The 20,625-nt window shown below is 37.1% G+C and overlaps 2 protein-coding genes across 2 annotated transcripts in view; one reads left to right on the top strand and one right to left on the bottom strand.

The window, feature by feature from the left end:
• LOC140166041 (uncharacterized) overlaps positions 1-20,625 on the bottom strand; it is a 245,583-nt gene that overhangs the window by 77,525 nt on the left and 147,433 nt on the right. The gene's annotated exons all lie outside the window — the stretch shown is intronic.
• Positions 1-20,625, top strand: part of LOC140166039 (centrosomal protein of 290 kDa-like) — a 60,535-nt gene that overhangs the window by 25,253 nt on the left and 14,657 nt on the right. Inside the window, exons 21-36 of the mRNA XM_072189414.1 lie at positions 1,057-1,253; positions 2,107-2,265; positions 2,779-2,911; positions 3,534-3,736; positions 5,983-6,096; positions 7,192-7,386; positions 8,619-8,807; positions 9,657-9,791; positions 10,934-11,155; positions 11,561-11,626; positions 13,716-13,823; positions 14,316-14,515; positions 16,060-16,147; positions 17,252-17,377; positions 18,059-18,196; positions 19,516-19,623. Of these exons, the coding sequence (XP_072045515.1) occupies positions 1,057-1,253; positions 2,107-2,265; positions 2,779-2,911; positions 3,534-3,736; positions 5,983-6,096; positions 7,192-7,386; positions 8,619-8,807; positions 9,657-9,791; positions 10,934-11,155; positions 11,561-11,626; positions 13,716-13,823; positions 14,316-14,515; positions 16,060-16,147; positions 17,252-17,377; positions 18,059-18,196; positions 19,516-19,623 (2,381 nt within the window). The remainder of the gene's footprint in view (positions 1-1,056; positions 1,254-2,106; positions 2,266-2,778; positions 2,912-3,533; positions 3,737-5,982; positions 6,097-7,191; positions 7,387-8,618; positions 8,808-9,656; positions 9,792-10,933; positions 11,156-11,560; positions 11,627-13,715; positions 13,824-14,315; positions 14,516-16,059; positions 16,148-17,251; positions 17,378-18,058; positions 18,197-19,515; positions 19,624-20,625) is intronic.

The raw sequence follows: 20,625 nt of genomic DNA, 5'->3' as shown, positions 1-20,625 counted from the left end.
TTGTCATAAAATGTGTATAATGTCGCGAATTAAAAAAAACCAAGAAGACCATTCCTCATTTTCAAAATGCAATTCGATATGTCTGATGTGCTCTCAGGTTCCACAAAAATTATATGGAAACATCGCTATCTGAGCCCTTTGAGTCAAGCAAACTAAACATTTTAATTTGTTTTGTACTGAATGTACTCAATGTAGAGAGTGTAGTCACTAACACAAGTTCATTCAGTGGTCCTGTCTTTTTTTAGTTCCAAAAGTTCACACAGTTTCAAATATGCGGTATTTGCAGTATCGCTATCATCATCAGATAGAGCACAAAAGTAGTACGTAGGCCTACTATCATCGTAAAAAGCGGCCGTATATTTACAACTTGCTAGCAATGCAAGAATAAGAATATAAATAGACAAACAATCATTAAAAAGATTTAAAAAGAAAAAATTACAGGTGACAGACTGGGAGCAGAAACTGTGTAAATATGTCCATCACTGATTATATCTTGTCTCATATGTGTTATATCAGCCCAGCTCAAAAATCTAGCACACAAACCCCACCACCACCACTACACATACACTCACCCCCACACATCACGTGTGGTCAGGTTGTTTGTTGTCTTGCTGAATTTCCACCTGTCCAGGCAAAAGCAATATCATAAAGCCACTCTACTACCAATAAACTTCAAATGTGGTAAGGTGATAGAGTATGATGATATATGGTGCTGTATCATTGTGTGGCATTTTATCTGTATATTAAGGAATATTATTGAGATTATTTTGCATATTTTGAATGTGTTTTGAAATTCCGAAAGAGTAGAATGACCTCTGATGATGTATTGTACTGAAGCCCATAAACACAATGATGCATTTATTTACATTGAGGAGGGTGATCGTTATTTATTGTGGGAACCATGTTTACTCATCACACTATTCTTGTTTTCCAAAGCAGAATGCCCCACTACTGGAGTTTAATCTGCAAAAGTAATTACACTGATCACTATAATTCTCAATGTTGTCCTGAATCTTTTCTTGATTTGATCATGCATAATCTTCTTGATTTGTCTAGGTGCCCTTGGTAGAGGCAGCAAAGGCGTAGCAACCAGCGATCACTTGTCTCTGGCAAAGCGTCTGACTACAATAGAGATGAAAGAAATGAATGAGAGACAGAGAGCCGAGCATGCCGTACGGATGCAAGAGAAACTCAGAAATACCGTCAGTGAGTTGGAGACGAGAAACCTGGAGCTAGAGCAGAAATTTGCAGAGGTGAGGTCAAATTTTGCATCACAGTTTTGACAAAAGGAAGAATGGCATATATATATTTAATACAAAAGGTCACAATTTTCAATAATTGTCGGCTTTTCATCCTAGCTATATGCACTTTAAGTGAATATCATTGGATTTATAAGGTTTATTAAATGTCAAAAATATCAATTTTTTGCCATAAAATTTGTATTAGGCCAAAAAAAACCAAGTTTGTTTCCTGTAGCGTCAAGATTTTGTTTTTGATGGCTTTTTTTTATGATTTAGATTTTTTATTTTTTTCACTTTTGGAAAAAAAACCTGGAAAAAAAATTTGCAAAAAAAGAATATAAAACACTACTGGAGTAAACATTTACACATCACACAACAAATGAGCTTAGTGGAAAACTACTGGAGAAAACATCACACATTTTTTAAATACTTTTTTAATCTGCGGGTTGAAAGGGGATCATAAATATTCTTGAATATGAAGAAATATGATTTTTTTTTTTTTTTGTCGGAGAGACCCACTGTAAATTTCCATTCCAATTTGCAGCAAAAAAGGTGTTTTTTTTCATTTGAAGACATGGATTATAAAAAAAAAAAAAAAACTGCATTTCGTGATTTGACTTTTTTGACCTGCTACAGGAAACAAACATTCCCCTTGATCGTGTCACATTTTATGACAAATGTTCTTGTGATCTCATTTTGGCTATACCTAAAAATGGCAATAAATATTGAATGAATTATGATGAAATATATTCAACTCCTTAATGGCAATACAAATCTCAACTTTAATTTTTAAAACCTAATTTGGTAGAATATTTTGTGATAAGAAATCATGAATAACACATTAATTTTCATATTTGATAATCAGTTAACAAGGCTGAACCTTGAGATGCAGAAGACTGAGTCTGAGCTACGGGATGAGCTTTCCATCTGCGTAACCAAGGCAGCCAGTGACATGGACAAGAAACGCATTGCAGAACTGGAGAAAAATGAAGCTACCATCAAATTGGAAAACGACAAATTGAAAGTAAGATGTATATAAAACCTTATGTTTCTTGTTGATTCCTTTATTAGATACTTTTTGGGGAGATTAAATATGTTAATTGTTGTTCATTGAGGGGTTTTTTGTGCACCGCATGTACCTGACTTTTGTTGTATGTATAATGGTTTGGGGAAACCGAAAGATCAATGAAGCCATATTATGAAGAAAACTTTTGTTGGGATACTAGGTTAGACCTGTTGATAACCTGTCACGGAAATATGCTCTTTTTGTTGAAATGCAAGTATGTAGCTCCTTCTAGAGCATAATATGCAAACGAGACCACAGTACATGCAACTAAAACGGTGAACAAGTTTCTTTAATTTCAGAAAAAGGGGAGTTTTCATGACAGTAACTTAATGTTTGCTAAAACAAAATAGTGTTTAGTTATTAAAACAATATGTTATGCAAGTGGAGTCATTGTTTTCACTTGCATGGGCAATAATACAAATGTCACTTGACCATTACTTTAAAAAAATCTCTTTATACCTTGTATTGCAGGAAATAGTTGAAGTTGCCTCGTTTCAAACCAGAGCATTGGAGTCACAACAAGTATCCAGAGAGAAGGAGGTGATGTCACTTAGACAACAACTCATGGATATACAAACACAGAGTGATGAGAAAGCCATCATAGGTAAGTTCAAGAAAAATCCACATTTTAGGAAGGAGCAATTCTTGATTGGTTAACAAAGTTCTTTGTATCTGATCCAGAATGTTTACTTACTTGTGTACGTTTCAACAACACCTGTTGTCTTTATCAACAGTAGTGACTGCTACTGACAACTGACGCTAAATAAAGACAACAGGTGTTGCTGGAATGTACACAAGTAATTAAACATTCTGGATTATGTTTTTTACCACAACTGGAGTGAGTAGTTGGAAGTTACCCAATTTTCTATTCTAATCAAAACTCATACTCCCTCTGTGGGAGACTTTGGCCAAATCTTCCACAGGGGTGCTGTGGAATTAAAAAGGAATAGCCCCACGCTGGAAACCTATTTTCTAAATGGAATGCTGCGTTTTATCATAGTCCCACTGTAGACAGTGCATGATCCGAGTTTACTGTTCTGAACCCAGGCTACTTTTTGTACATTACAATGCATACAGCCTGTAGTATGGCCCTCTATAACAATACGCGTACTGTACGGAATAAAGCGTAGTATCAACACGTCTGTCAATAACCTCAGATTGAGCATGTTATGTCCCACTGTTATGAACCATTTTTTTCCTCTATCAAATTTGACAAACTTTTCTAGGTAAATTACATCATCATATAGTAGCCCTGCAGGTTAGCGAAGGCACTGCGGTGCGTAAACTACAAGCAGCTAACACCAAAGTAAAGAAGCTAGAAGCCCATGCATTGAGGTTACAGAAACAGGTGGATGAAAAATCACAGAGTCTGTATCATTGTCAAGTGGCTGCAAGGAATAAAGCCAGGCATCTCAAGGCTACTATCCAGGTAGGTTTGACTATTTGTTCTGGTTCCATACCATGAGGTCAGAGCAGGTTAATCACAGAAATCACAGAGTCTGTATCATTGCCAAGTGGCTGCAAGGAATAAAGCCAGGCATCTCAAGGCTACTATACAGGTAGGTTGTTTGTTTGTTTTGGTTCCATGCATGTCTTGAAGTCAGAGCAGGTTGATGTGTTACCAAGTGGCTGCAAGGAATAAAGCCTTGCTACAAATTTTAAGTTTCTAATAAAGGGTAGAAACAAAGATATCAATAATCATATCAGTCAAGAGCTTAATTAGACAGGATTATAGGAAACCATGTGACCAAAACCAAACCTAAAACTCAATATTTGAAATGAGGGATTGTCAAGTAGCTGCCAGGAATAAAGCCAGACATCTCAAGGCTACTATCCAGGTATGGTAGAGTTGTTGTTTTACTGTTTATTTTGGGTCCATACCTTGAGATCAGAGCAGGTTAATCACAGAGTCTGTATCATTGTCAAGTGGCTGCAAGGAATAAAGCCAGGCATCTCAAGGCTACCATTCAGGTAGGTTTGTTTGTTTGTTTGTTTTGGTTCCATACCTTGACTGAGATCAGAGCAGGTTAATCACAGAAATCACAGAGTCTGTATCATTGTCAAGTGGCTGCAAGGAATAAAGCCAGGCATCTCAAGGCTACCATTCAGGTAGGTTTGTTTGTTTGTTTGTTTTGGTTCCATACCTTGACTGAGATCAGAGCAGGTTAATCACAGAAATCACAGAGTCTGTATCATTGTCAAGTGGCTGCAAGGAATAAAGCCAGGCATCTCAAGGCTACTATCCAGGTAGGTTTGTTTGTTTGTTCTGGTTCCATACCTTGAGGTCAGAGCAGGTACAGAAATCACAGAGTCTGTATCATAGTCAAGTGGCTGCAAGGAATAAAGCCAGGCATCTCAAGGCTACTATACAGGTAGGTTGTTTGTCTGTCTGTTTGTTTGTTTGTTTTGGTTCCATGCATGTCTTGAAGTCAGAGCAGGTTGATGTGTTACCAAGTGGCTGCAAGGAATAAATAAAGCCTTGCTACAAATTTTAAGTTTCTAACAAAGGGTAGAAACAAAGATATCGATAATCATGTCAGTCAAGAGCTTAGACAGGATTATAGGAAACCATGTGACCAAAACCAACCTAAAACTCAATATTTGAAATGAGGGATTGTCAAGTAGCTGCCAGGAATAAAGCCAGGCATCTCAAGGCTACTATCCAGGTACAGTTGAGTTGTTGTTTGACTGTTTGTTTTAGTTCCATACCTTGAGATCAGAGCAGGTTAATCACAGAGTCTGTGTCAAGTGGCTGCAAGGAATAAAGCCAGGCATCTCAAGGCTACTATCCAGGTAGGTTGTTTGTCTGTTTGTTTGTTTGTTTTGGCTCCATACCTTGAGGTCAGAGCAGGTTCATCACAGAATTCACAGAGTCTGTATCATTGTCAAGTGGCTGCAAGGAATAAAGCCAGGCATCTCAAGGCTACCATTCAGGTAGGTTTGTTTGTTTGTTTGTTTTGGTTCCATACCTTGACTGAGATCAGAGCAGGTTAATCACAGAAATCACAGAGTCTGTATCATTGCTAAGTGGCTGCAAGGAATAAAGCCAGGCATCTCAAGGCTACCATCCAGGTAGGTTTGTTTGTTTGATCATTTGTTTGTTTGTTCGTTCATTTGTTTGTTTGTCTATTTGTTTCTTTGTTTGTCTATGTGTTGCTTTGTTTAGGTTCCATGTCTTAAGGTTAAAGCAGTATGATGAGAAATCATGGTCTCTGACATTGTCAAGTGGCTACAAGGAATAATGCCAGGCATCTCAAGACTACCATGCAGGTAGGTAGGATTGTTTGTTAGTTTGTTTGTTTGTTTTTCCATGCCTCGAGGTCAGAGCAGATGAGAGTCTGTATCATTATAACGCCAGGCATCTCAAGGCTACCATTCAGGTAGGTTTGTAGCAGCTTGGAATGTGAAATTTCCACTTTTACACTGTTTTTTAAAGTGATTAAGTGTAGCTTTAGCTTCAATCTATTTCGGGTTTGTTGTTCCATATGTCATTGTCTTCTTGTTTTGTTTTGTATTTTCAGGATTCAGTTGGATGTAAAATTGTCAGGTTTTGGCTAGAAATTGGCATGCAACAAAAATAAATTATTTACCAATTATGTGCCAAATATGTTCAAAAATCTTTTTTATGCTGCATCGTATTAACCAAAATGCTTTCTCTTTTATATTTACATGTAGGAATTACGTCGTCAGTTTAGTGGTGCAGTGCCATTAGGTGACCAGGAGAAGTTTTCTAAAGCCATGTTACAACTGAAGCAAGACAAGGAGAGAATGGAAAGCCAGGTCAAAGTGGTAAGAACATAATCTCCTGTATGGATCTGTGTTAAGAGGTTGTTGTTTACATCTTAAAAGTCAAAATACACACCGCCCAATCGAGCCAATTTATTTAAATGCACTCGGTGTTATTGCCTCCACAGCGTGAAACACTTCTACTTGGTTTAATCTACAAGTCATACCATACAAGGGAAACCTCAGAAATGCCATGACTTTCATCCTTAACAGTTTTCATTGGCAAAACTGACCAAATCTTTTTAGACACAGATTGTACAAAATTTAGTCTTGGGTCACAACAAAATTTATGTATGTATTGAGCTGCTTGTTAAATTCCTTTATATTTGTACAAATCTCTGGGGGCAATGATTAATTTAGAGAATAAAAGTAGTCTAGGGAATTACAACGTTAACACATGGTAAATCTACAACCCACTCCGAGCCGTTACAGCTAACCTGTATGAGATCCATGAGGGTGCATTGCGCTATCTATAACTATTTGTGGTAGTGCAGACTTCTGGGAATTATTTTCGGGACTCAATCTGAGGGTGTGGTCAAAATTGTTGTCTGTTTGGGCATCAAAAATTTGCACTTTGCTTTTCAATGGTTTCAAATTGTGAAGTGGCATACCAGTTGAATGTTTCATGTAATGAACCATCTCAGCAATGGCTTTCAGCAAAAATTATTTTGGATTTGAAGAGCACAACTTCAAGTCTATCAGTGTCAGCCATTGTTTTCTCATGCAAAATGGACATGTACCATGATGAGTACAAGTTCAAGGATCATTTATGCTGAAGTATGAATTTAGTGGGTGATTGAGATCTGAAATTCCGCCATTTCTTTCTTACTGATACCCATTCTTTTCAGCTAAATATGCTATTGGCACAGCATTTCTGCCCGTAATTAATCCTAACCTTGAAAAATGGCTTTTGGGTAAGACACTAAAGGTACGCCCTACTAGGCATTTTGCATTTTATCGTCATTTATCAACATGGACAATTGCACATTTTACACAACCACAATTGCATGTATTTAACTGTTTGCATAAAGATCTCTTTTCCTGCACTTTTATTTGAGAAGTTGATTTTCACATAGTATTGTTTATTCTTGTCTTCAGCTCAAATATGAGAGAGAAAAAGTAGCAGATCAGTTAAGTGAGTTGGAATTAAAGCATCATGGATTACAGGAGTTGATCCAGACCTTACAAGATGGCAAAGGAGCAGCTAAGGTTGCAGAATGGCATAGTAAAATGCAGGACACACGGCTACAACATCTGAAGCTGTCACGCAAAATAAATAGGCTGCAAGAACAGGTATGTGAGGGATTATTTTATGTGATTCAAAGTTGACAAGATAGTATATATAATAAACACAATCAATAGAATACCATATTATCCTCTAATAAATGCACACATGGGCGTAACATTTTCAAAAGGGGGTGTTTATTAGAGGTGAATTTTCCAGGAATTTTCAATGAAAATAATTTGAAGAAAAATCGCAAAATACGACTTCCAGTTTGAAATGCAACATGGCGTAACCTACGCTGTGCCACATATTATAATATTTTGCAGTAAACCTTTGACGAGCACATACTACCGTAATGTTGCAAAGTCAGAGCTAACAACGTGTGTGGCTTATGAAGTTTATTCATAAATTTTCACTCAGCAACAGCAGATCGCCTCAGCAGTCAATCAGCATGATAAGAGACAAATGGATTTTAACGCAGTAAATATTCATTCATTCATCTTTATTTCATTCAAATATAAAATATAACAGCACAACATTTAAACACATACATTGAATGAGGAGGTTCTCGGAAGGCCGGATGGCCTGTATTAAGAACCCCCCGTCCCAACAACAACAAAAATGTTTCAAAAAAACAACAACAACAAAATATACTGCAAAATGTCAAAAAACCCCCCCCCCCCCCCATTTACCCTAACAAAAACCAAAAGAGCCTGTTTTGTGATCAAGAATATGCAAGAAATTACAGAGATAAATTCAATACTACATTAACTATATTACAGATAATACGATACACAATTAAATTACTTTAAGCCGTACAAGGAAATTAGATAAAATACTAAATGTAATTAAGAATAATATTATCTTTCACTTTGGTTTTGAAATGCTTGATTGTCTTTATAGTCTTTTATATGTTTCTCAAGTGAATTCCACTTAATTGGGCCCGCTGTTTTTAAGGTTTTATGAGCGAAATTCGTTTTAGATTTAGGAACCTGGTAATCTTCATTGTTTCTTGTGTGGTACTTGTGCAGAGTACTCTGCCTTACAAAATACTTTTGAAATGCTTCTGGAAGTTGATTGGTGAAATGCGATGTACGCTTTCGTCAAAAGGTTTACTGCAAACTATTACAACAGTAAATACTACGAAATTAGATCTGCAAGTGCATTTTTATGCAAGAAAATTGTTTATTTACTATAATGTGTCCATAAATTGGATGGAAATTTTAGTTACATGTAGAGTAAGGTTTGTCCATGCATTGCAATCTTTGGTGTAATCCACTATTCTTATCCGCCATTTTAGACCAAGTATGCTGAAGGCTTAGTAACGAATCATGAAAGAAGCATCAGCAACTTGGAGCAAGACAACGTCCGCATTGCTAGGGAGTCGGAAGAGAGACAGTTGCTATGGGAACAGAGAGAGGTGGAGCTGGAGAGGATAATTGACAGTTTGGAGAGACAACAAAGAGAGATGGCTGATGCTGCTCTTAGGGTGAGTATTTGCAAACAGTTTGTGATGGTAAAAAAACAGGATTTCAAGAGAATAAAACTGGATTTAAAGTTTAGAATTTGGACAATTTTCTGCTTGTTTTCTTTTTAGCCAGCTGATATGCACCGATTTATGGTCGCACATGTGCTTACATGTTTTGGAGAAAATTGCACCTTTACAAATATATATGAATTTTAAATCGACTATTAATTAGCACATTAAACCAACTCTATTTTAAACTCACCCACCCTCTGTGGAAGATTCAAGTTGAATCTTTCTCAGAGGGTGTATGAAATTCAAATGGAGCTGCTTATATCATATGCAGGCATTGTTTTCAGTGTTTTTGAGCCTATTTCTGAATCAGAAAATGGTAAAAAAAAACATGTTTTATAGACCAGTTTCATGCCTGTATATGTGTTCATTCCATTTGAAGTTCATACTCCTCCTGTGGAAGATATTTCCAAACTCTTCCACAGGGAGAGTATGGATTTTAAATGAATTAGCCCAATTAGCACTTTGATTTTTGATATTACCTTTTGAAAGTAGAGATTACTGTAATATACATGTAGAGTAAAACAATTATTAGAATGTATTTCATTTAATCAAATCCAAACCTCAGTTTGTCATATGCAATGGGCTATTCTAGTTGAAATCCATACACCCCCTATGGTAGACATGACTTTAATCTTCCACACAGGGGGTGTAGATTTCAAATGGAGTCACCCATTCAGGTAACCCCATTTGAAATTGACACTCCCAGTGTGGAAGATTAAGGTCTTCCATGGGGGGTATGGATTTTAACTAGAATAGCCTGATGACTCACACATGTACATTTCTCTATTAAACATTCAGTTTGAAGAAGCCACCGGGTCTCTACCAGATCCAAGTATGCCTGTGGCCAGTCAACTAGAACATGCAATACGAACTATCAAACAACATATCAAAACTATATTGGACAACAGAGCAGAACAGAAGACACTTCAGAAAGTGAGTATATTTCTTTTAATTGTTTCTTTGTGTGTATGAATGTGCCATTCCTAATCCTAACCCTGATTTTGTGTAAAATTACATGAAGGAGTAACCAGCCATTCTGGTAGATCCTCAGGATGGCTTAACACATTCTTGCAGTAACATATAATGTAACCCTCTCCCACCAATGCCTCACCTCCCATTGCCAATTGGCTTAGCAGTTGTGTATGGCAAATGTCCCTGTTTTGCTCCATGTGACGTGTTGTTTTCCTTCTGCCACACCTTGATTGCAAAAGGCTGATTATGCCAGTGCTTTCTTGTATGCATCCACACACATTAAGAGGTTTGAACTAAACTTAGAGTCCAATTGAATGAACACGATGTGCCATTTTAGACATGCACATAATTGTACGCGTCATGCTGTGTCCCGTAACCTCCCTATGGTCGCATTGTCGTGGATGAGTGGCAGGACGTTTGTCAATCACTTTTTCGGTATATCCGCGTAAGCCTTTGCGTGTGGACTTCTGAAGTTGTCGTTTGACCTCACCATGATGTACACATCGTTAGCAAACATCGCTACTGCGTATTTCAATGGCGTGAAGTGCACAGTAACGATGTGCGCATCAGCGTGACGGCATCAGTCATCCAAATGCAAAGGTTTATGGGATTTACTGGAAAGGTAATCATGAGAATGTGTTCATTCGATTGCCAATTTGGGTGTAACATACAAATATTTGTGCTCTCAGATCAAACATTTCCACCAACTTGCAACGCAAGACTGTCAATACCCTTATTTACGACCAGAGATCATTTTCTTATTCAGCACCCGAACTGTGGAATCAACTCCCAATTCATGTCAGGAATTCCATGTCTCTAAATCAGTTCAAGTGTTTACCAGAATCTAATCTCTTCAACATTTGACTGTTTCTTTGCATAGTTTAAGTTGTGGTATAAAATAAATTATTTTGCTCAGTACATTGGGGTCATTTGACGGAATGCACTTTATAAAATGTAAGCTTGCTTTCGTTCATTTATTCTTTGCAAGGTTTTTATATTTCAAACTTAACCTTTTTTCCGTTTTCATACTTTGTTTAAAAATAATGTTGAAAAAAATCTTTTTTTTTTTTTTTTTTTTCTATAATCGTTGATCTGTTTGTTAGAAATTAGACGATACAGAAGCAGCGCTAAAGCAGGTAGAAGACAACCTACTCCAACGAGACAAAGTCATCAACGAGTTGAGACTACGCCTTCCAGCTTCATCAGAGAGAGATGAAATTATCAAGGATACAATGGCTCAAGGCGTGAGATTCAAAGCTATTGAGGAAACATGTGAGCATAGGCAGGCACTCAAAGTGGCACAGACTCAGATAGAAGGATTACAGGTAAAATAAAGCAAAGAAAATATTTTAAATCTGTTGTACTGTATTTTGCATTTTGGAGATTTTTTTTATTTTGCTAAAATCATGTAAGATCAGCCATTTTGGGGCCAAAAGTTATTAATTTTGGCTGAACAATTTTAGAACATGTTTGCAAAATATCTTCAGATTGTTTATTTTTCAGAATTTGGTGATATTTTAGGGTAATTTTAGCCTCCAGAAAAAAAAAAAAAAACCCGACATTACTGGAAAAAACCCGACATTACTGGAAAGGTCCGTCTTCCTGTAGAACAGGGGTTTTTTTTCATCGCCTTATATAAAACTTAACTTCAGAAATGGAGTAATTGCAAAAACATGTTCATAGATGTTATCTAATTTTCTTTTCATGTTTTCTTTTCCGTCTTTCATTAGACCCGTATTCAACAAAAAGAAGATGCCTTGCAGAAGTATGTGGAACTACTAGATAAAGCTAGAGAGGTAATAACATCATTTGCATAGATTAATAACACATATAGATTAGAATATTCCATGCCTGTGCCTTCTATTAAAGCGTACTTTAATTCAGCTGATGCCGATACAGCGCTCAGACCTGGTGACATTGCTCATCTGAGGGTACACGGAGCCCTCAACTTGTCAGCACTTATACACAAACTCTCTTTCGTGTACGCTTGTGCTATCTGTGCAATTTTTGAGTCCCTAAGGCTGCGATCACATAGAAGTATACGGTATTAGGTATTCGTCATACGCTCATTCGATCAGACTGAGTTTACATAGTATACTCCTATATGAACTCAGCCTGAGCGTATTTCGTATAGCGAATACCTAATACCGTATACCGTATACTTCTATGTGATCGCAGCCTAACACACCCCTTACTTATCATCCACCCCCATAGGCAACATGCTTACATTCCACAGTATGATCATTTCTTTGAAAAGATTTCTGTCTTTTATAATGTGATATGTAATGAGCTATCAACAAGATGCAGATGTATGTGCAAAAGATTATAAAATCAGTTTGAAATTTAGACGGTGGTAACAATTGACAGGAGTGTGGAGAGAACCCAAGGTGAAGCACACCTTTATTGGACTATTACATTTGAAATTCATACACCCCCTATGGAAGACATGACCTTAATCTCCCATACAGGGAGTGTTAATTTCAAATGGGGTCACTCATTCAGGTAACCTCATTTGAAATTCACACTCCCTGTGTGGGAGATTAAGGTTGTGTCTGTCATAGGGGGTGTGTGGATATCAAATGGAATAGCATATAATATATGACAAACTGAGGTCTTAAACAACATTCTATAATATTATGCAAAACAAGAGAAAAAAAATGTTTGTCATAAAACAGTATGAAAGTAGGCACGCATTTTTTTGTACCCACCATGCAAAAATTAATAAAATATGCCAGGAGCAGACTAATTTTTTCGGAAGAAGAAGAAACAAATTTTGTACATTGTCAGAAAGGACAAGGTTGATTGGAAGACAAATGTATCTTGTTTCAGATATGTGTTTGGTCAGCACACTTTTCGAACCAGCAGGTTGCAGCCAACACTTTTTTGTGTGTATTAGGTAACTATGATTGATGTGTAATATGCAGAGATGCCAACACTCGTTATTTTAGAGAAGGCTCCCTATTTTTGTAAAACATTTTGGTCCATTTTGACAACCAAATTTGGCAAACTCCCTATTTCTGGCAACTTTTGTGTCTTTGAAGTTGCATGTAATTTTGAAAACCTCCCTATTTTTTAAATAAATGAGTTCTGGTACAGATCCAATAAAAATGCAAGTACTCACTAGATATAGTTCAGTTCCTATCAGGAACCTTGTTCACTCTGCAATGACTGTAGTGTTTCTAGATGTCGGCAGTCCTTGGTGGCTGTGATGGTGTTGCCACATTTGTAGGTTGCCGCTTTGAGATGATCTGGTCATAGATTCTGTCCAATTTGTATGCCCCCTCGACTCGCCCTTGTTCATAGTGTTTTTGCCCTGCTCCTGATCCATATGGCTTCTTTTAGCCAACGTGTGGTTTTGTCTGCCTCTTGATCTATGATTGCTGCCTCGTCCCAGTTGATTATGTGGTTGCTGGCTGCGGCGTGCTCAGTTATTGCCGATTTATGAATTTGGGATGTGGATGACTTTCTTTGTGATCTGGTAAAATTTTTGGAACTTGTTTTTTCGGCTTCAGTTTTGTGTTCAGATAGTCTAGTTTTGAATAGACGGCCTGTCTCTCCAATGTAGGTCTTAGGACAGCTCTTGCAAGGTAGTTCATAAATTGATTCAGCTGTTTGGAGGGGGTCCCGTTTCTGCCTCCTCAGTGACAATAGCATCTTTTCTATCTAAAAGGGTTCTTACAACTCCCAACTTCTGGTGCAAGTTGTGTTGAGACTGGAATTGCAAATTCCCTATTTTTTGTTTGAATCCTCCTTATTTTCTGGATGTTAATGTTGGCATCTCTGAATATGTTGTGAGATGTGGTAGGTGTGGCATAGTATACTAAATTAGATGATTTAAAAAAATCATTACAATATGTTAACTTTGACCTATGATTTGTGAAACAGGAATCTGCTGAAGAGAACAAGAAGCATTTGGAGGAGATGCACAGGTTACAGCTCACATTACACACTCAATCTGATGCTGCCTTCAGTAAATTCAAGAAAGCCGCTATGGTAAGGTGTTTTATCAGTAAAAATAGTGCTGAAGTAAACTGTGGGGGTACTCTCTCTTGTAAGTGTGTAGATGCACAGGTTACAGCTCAAGCTACACACACAATCCAATGCTTCCTTCAGTAAATTCAAGAAAGCCGCTATGGTAAGGGAGTTTATCAGTAAAACTATAGTGCTGAAGTTCAAAAAGAGACTAAACTTAGATTTCAGCACAGGATTTGAAAATTCAACTGACCTTAAATTCTGAAGTGTGACTCAATGTAATAACGTGCGACATCTACTTGTTCTAAACAATGATGGAAACATTATCACATGTTTTTTCTCGCCATGGGAAACTGTTTTGGTCATTGTCATTGTACGCACTTGTCACTTCGCATAAGGTACTTTGCATTGTGCAGGGATGTTTTATCATAATCAGATATCAGCCCTTTGGAAAACAAATCATGATATAATAAAGATTGATGAATTACCACATTTTATTTACTTCGAATTCAGGATCTGACTAACAAGCAGGCACCAGCAGGTCCCACCAACAAGCAACTGCTTCGTCTGCAGGAACTAGAGGACTTGGTGGCACAACAGGACAACTCAATGGCAGCCATGTCTATCAAACTCAAAGCTGCTAACACAGAAACACAGAAATGGAAACAGGTGTTGGAAAGGAAAGCAAGGGAGTTCAAACAGAATAGGGAGAAGTGAGTGTGGATCTATTTTCGAAATTTTTTCACCAGTATTTGAAAGTTTGTGTTGAATGTCATTTTAAAGCATTGATGTTTCATGTCATAACGGGATTCTTTTATAAATATTTTGATGTGACGTCATTCTTTTTACAAAATGTATAGATGAGTTGACCTCAATGATTATCTACAAAGGCAAGGGACTGGTATATCGATATGCTTGAGTGAACCCTGTGCAACCACTACACTGTTTAATAGCCTTATTGTGATGTGGCGGGAAAACAGGCAAGGGACTGGTATATCGATATGCTTGAGTGAACCCCGTGCAACCACTACACTGTTCAATAGCCTAATTGTGATGTGACGGGAGTTTTAAAAACACGAACCCTGAACAAAATGTGATGCGCGCACATACTGACAGGCAATGACGTCAGAAGTCACCTCATATATATGGTGATGATATAAGTGACTGACTGGCACTGTGGCCTAGCGGTACAGGCTCTGATTCATAATGAATTATGGGTTTTGAACCCCAGTGGTGCTATCGTAATATGCCCTTAGACAAGGCCCTTAACCTCTATTGTCTCTCTCCACCTAGGTGTATAAATGGGTACCAGGATAATATAGTGCTGGGAATGAAAAACAGACTTGTTGTGCGGGAGAAGTAGCGAACCCTCCACAACAAGTTAATTCAGGGGAGTCTGGTATAAACGCCAAGGAAAAAGATATGGCACAAACTTTACCTTTATAAGTGACTGAGATGATAGGTATCATCTTCTGCATTCAGTAATACATCAGATGGGTACATTGTTATGTCAGAATGCCAAGACTAAGACCAGTGTAGATACCAGCTAGAGAAAGTGTAATTTGGGGGCTTATAGGAAGTAGAGCTGCTAATCAGGAATAAAGATTTTCATGAAAAACTATTATATATGTGACCAGTACCAACAAAACCCGGAACAAGTCGCCAGACATGTTTTTGAGTTCCAGGCCATTAAAGATGACATTCCCACAAAAAAAAAAATCAAATTTTGGAATTCTTCATTTCATGGTATTTGACTGTGGGACTAAGTGGACTTTCAAATCCTTGGAAATACTTATTAAAAAGAGGTTTATTTAATCAATAAATAACAGTTGAACTATGATAACCCCTATTCAATCCTGTGTAAGGTAGGAAACTAATGAGCCCATTACTCAGAATAGCAATTTGGCAAAAATATCAAGGTATTATTTACAAAATTATCCCAATCTTGAAAAGTATTGAATGCTATTTATATAATTTTGATATAATTTTAAAGCTTATTGTCAATTGCTTAAATTTTTATTTATATCAGGAAATGACAAAAATGGGACATGTTCCTGGCTGTGTCAGAACGGGTCACATATTATGTCCAATTGAACCTCTTTAATATTTTCCTCAACCATCAAAGGCCTTTTTTGGCTTGTTATATACATTTTATTTAATCATTTTGCAATTATAATAATATTTGAGTGACACAAAGGAAATGATCAATCTGCACTTGGTCTCTAGCAGCATGTTTCCGTTTATCTTTGCAATGTAGGTTGGTAGAGAATCACAATGCAGAAGTAGCCAGGTTAAAAGGTGAAATAAGTGAGTGCAAGGCAGTGATAGAAGAGAAGCAGGCACAGGTATGTAATGGGTAAATAAATTTTGTATAAAAATGTCTTTTGTTAAATCCGTCATTCAGTGTGTACACTCCAATGATAACCAGGGCATTGCAAAAAGAAGGTGTTATCACTTTATATTATACAAATATTGACTGCTTTATATTCGGGACATGGTTAAAATTATAGGCCCAAGATGATCTCAAAACCATGCTATGGTTTTGAGATCACCACGGACCTATAATTTTAACCATGTCCCGAATATAAAGCAGTCGATATTTTGTTGAATATTTTGTTGTATATTTCACTCAATATTTGTTTTATATACTGAATGGATGTACATGAATAGTTCATTTCCATGACTGGTCAATAGTTCATTTTGATGAAATTCTCTCAAATACAGGGCATAGTTAAAACAATGCCCCCACTTTTAACCAATCAGATGACAGGAATCTATGAGTTATATAAAAAGTACTGTTATTCTGTTAAAGTAAAATCACAGAGAGACTGGAGGATCTTTTGAATTAATATTTGGCCCAAACTACCAACTGTGAATTTAGCTATGTGCCTCTAATACAGCTAGGAATAATATCCCAAGTTTGGTTTGAGTACAAATGTACCTGTGAGAATCTGACAGTTGACCCATAATTATATCAATTTTTTAAGAAAATATGACTCATTTTTATACCTGAAGCCCAGATTTTTGACCAAATCTAACACAATTTTGAAACCTTAATTCTTGTTGGGATTTCTGAGGAGGGAGCTCTCTATTTGCGCATGAAAATTAACCCCCAAGGCAAAGGAGCCCCTGTGCACCATTAGGCGAGCGTTTACGGTATGTGATGTATGCCAGCGTGTGTGACTCTGCGTCCGTAACGCGGAAGTGAATCCAACCATGCCAACGCACTCGCGATTGGTTAGTATTGTATCCAAGGTTATGAGTTCACATTGTAGTTTGAAATACACAAAATATGATCGCGGTTTGGATTGAATGCTGTGTTCATTTAATTGAAATTCCCAGTATAGTACAAAAGAGTGCCAGTGTTATACATGAAGCCCGAAAATGAGACCCATATTTTCAACACTTCAACACCTAATCCACTAAGTTAAATTTCTTATTTGTTTTAGATTAAAGAGTTGGAAACTGATCTTGCTATCCAAAAAGGTGCCAATGCTAGAGCACCAACATCAACTATGAAGAACTTGGTGGAAAGACTGAAGAATGAGTTGGCACTGAAGGAACAACAACATAAAGTAAGCTGTGACATTCAAAAGAATTCTTCTGTTTTATGTTTCAAATACATTTGCAAACTGTGTAATCATAATAGACTACTTTATATAGAAATTGTTATATAGATTGAAAGAATCAAGTAAAAAGATAATTTCTTATCATAACACTAATGCTATTAACCCTTACCTTATCTCTAACCCTAATCCTAACCTAAAATGCCCTAAGCCCTAATTTTAACCCTTTTTGGACTAATGACCCTTCAGAATACCTTGATTTGCCTCAAGTTCGGCAGTGATGACTTAAGTGTGTACTTTGCTGGTCGCAGTATCAAATTTAAGCTTGTAAAGTTAATCGCGGAGAGCATTATATGCATGTGTACAAGGGCGATTTGTCGGCACGCTTGCAGGGCGAATGTGAAAAAGCATTGACATCACTACTGAACTTGAGGTGAACCAAAGAATATCATCTCATGTACTCCAGGCAATACCGGTATTTTAACAGCATAAAAAATGGTATAAAGTGTTATCGCAGACAAAGACTAGTAATTATTGCATAGAAAGAAGTTATGTGCATTCAGCCAATAAACTGGCCAGACATTAAGCCAGTCAGGAGCTCAATTGAACACACATCATATCAGGGAAAAACTAAAGAATTCTTAAATTATCTTTGTGATAACATTGACATTTTCTTATCATTTTAAACAGTCTCTCAGTCAAGCATTGCTTCAACTTCGAGCAGAAATGGTGGATACAGCACAGCAGAATGTCAAGGCTAACGCAGAGGAGCAAGAGCAACAGATTAATGTACAAAAACTACTGGACAGGGAGACTAAGCATCTCAGGGTAATGTTTTAGTAATTCCCAGAGTATTTTGTTTTGTTCTTTGTGTCTGTTTTCCCCCTTTGTTTTGTTCTGTTTGTTTGTTAGAAGTGTGTTTGTGATGCTTAACCTCTTACATTTGGTTTTATGGGAGGACAGGTTGGTGATGCTGTCGGAGCATTAAGCCTTTCACCTCTGCAGCCCAGGTTTGATTCCCGCAGTGCCGTTAAGTGAGCATGGTTGCCAATCCATGATCATCCTCACATGTTTTCCCCATGTTCTCTGTTTTTTCCTCCCACAATCCAAAATTGGACCTCTTCCCATATTCATGTTCTGTTGCATCCCTTCACCTAACTTCACTTGGTAGATTATAAGTCGCAAATTATGAATCCATGTATTTATTAAGCCAATGTAGAGGAACAGGACCAACAATATCAGTGTGCAAAACAATAAGACTAAGCATTTGAAGGTAGTGGTTGCGCATCCTCACTTTTCAATTTTTGTTTGTGGGAAATATGTGACGTGGTATATATCGAAAGGAGACACTTTTGCCAATTTTACCAAAACTTACGAACTCAATATCTTCGCTTAGGAATATCTGATTTTATCGGGGAAAACGGTGTTGTGGACCAAAATACCTCTATATTTAAGATATGTAAAACACTCAAAATTGATAACCTGCCCAAAAGTGTCTCTTTTGATATACCACGTCACATATGTTCATGGTATAAGCCACTGCATGCACCCTGTGACTATAAAGCTATTGCAGAGGAACAAGATCTCTACTGGTTAAATTGAAAAACAATTAAAAAAAAAAGACTGATCATTGAGAGGGAATGCATTTGAAATTTAACTCTTCTAGCAATGTTGCTGTGGCATTATATGGCTGCAAAGTCGATATATAGGAGCAAAATTAACTTATCTATGCAAGAAACAACTATCAAACAAAGTGACTACACATCTGCAAGTGATGTGATCAAGCAAAATGAGTCTGATGTTGATCAAAATTAAAATTCAGGTTTCAATTTCATTACATGAGCCATTCTCAGAGCTTTATTTTCCTAAAAACCCCATCATAATTAGACTAATGGTTCCAGAGATACGGCTATTTTAGTTTTGCACAGAACAATAAAATACAAAGGAAGTTGAATGCTAGTGTTATTGGCTATATCTCAAAATCAATATTCCCGACATCCCGACTCATTTGCTTGATAACATCACATATTTGCAATTCAACCCTTTTAAATTTGTTTGCCAAAAATATTTATGCTATGAAATAATAGCACAGTATCTATTGTTTGGACATCGTAAATTAATTATTTATTATTTCTTTATGCACCTAGGAACAACTTGACGAGAATCGTGGAAAGTTGGACAGTGCCAGAAAGGAACTCAAGAAACATAAGAATCAAACATCAGCATTAAGCAAAGAATTACAAGAAGTCAAAGATGTAAGAAATAATTTGTACTTTTACTTACTCAATTTATTCATCAATATCTTTTGTTAAAATTTTGAGAGTGTGAGCTTAGATACTCTGTTGCCACCAAAGATATAGACGAATCCAATTTCACGTATTCCTACACCTCAATGGCAGCCATTGGCTGGGTCCCCGTCGGCTCTATCTCACCTAAAATGTGAAATGATGCAGCCTTGGAGCGTATTTTAAACTGCATTCTATCACCCGTGTTACACGTAGACAAAAGAATGATGACAGTTTACAACACAAAAGAATCTAATAACATCGAATTTTAAGCGGGTTTATACACCTTGGTCTGGGGCGGACATTTTAAAAATGAATTTAGAAGAGCAGCAACGACATCACTTGCATTACATTCCAGATGTTAAATCTACATCATATGCAAAATTTGAGGAAATTCGCACGAGTCCGTTTTATTTTAGGGCCATTTGTCTCTAACTGGTCTTTCCATGTAGCCCTATGGAGAGAGGGCCCGTTGAGGGCGCTATAACCCCCATTTTAGGAACAAAAATGTGATTTTAAAAAACCGGACTCGTGCAAATTTTCTAAAATTTTCAGAGTATTTAGTATGAACATGTAGAAATATAATCAAGTAGTTGCCCTACCTGCTCTTCTCCGAAAAAATAAAAAGTCCTATACCTCAATGATAATGAAACCTAGGTATCCACCCAATTGGGCACTCACAACACCAGTTTGGTGCATGCGGGGACCCAATAATGGCCGACCAAATTCTGACCATGACTCGCTCGTTGAATTCGTCTTGAAGACCCACAAAAATGTAATCCACCATGTTGGTTTCTCAAGGATGGAGACCAAAATATTGTAATGTGGGCATTTATCAGCAAAATTCCAATATTGAACAATAATTTGTGTCTTTCTAAAGCTTGGGCATTACAAATGCTCTGTCTCTGCCCAATGCACCACACACACAACAAAAACATGCACACACTTCAAAATCAGAAGTTAGCCGGGCAC

This window comes from Amphiura filiformis, chromosome 12 (genome assembly GCF_039555335.1).
Source record: "Amphiura filiformis chromosome 12, Afil_fr2py, whole genome shotgun sequence".
Lineage (NCBI taxonomy): Eukaryota > Metazoa > Echinodermata > Ophiuroidea > Amphilepidida > Amphiuridae > Amphiura > Amphiura filiformis.
Note: the sequence above shows the minus strand (reverse complement) of the source record. Positions and strands in the feature narration are given on the sequence as shown.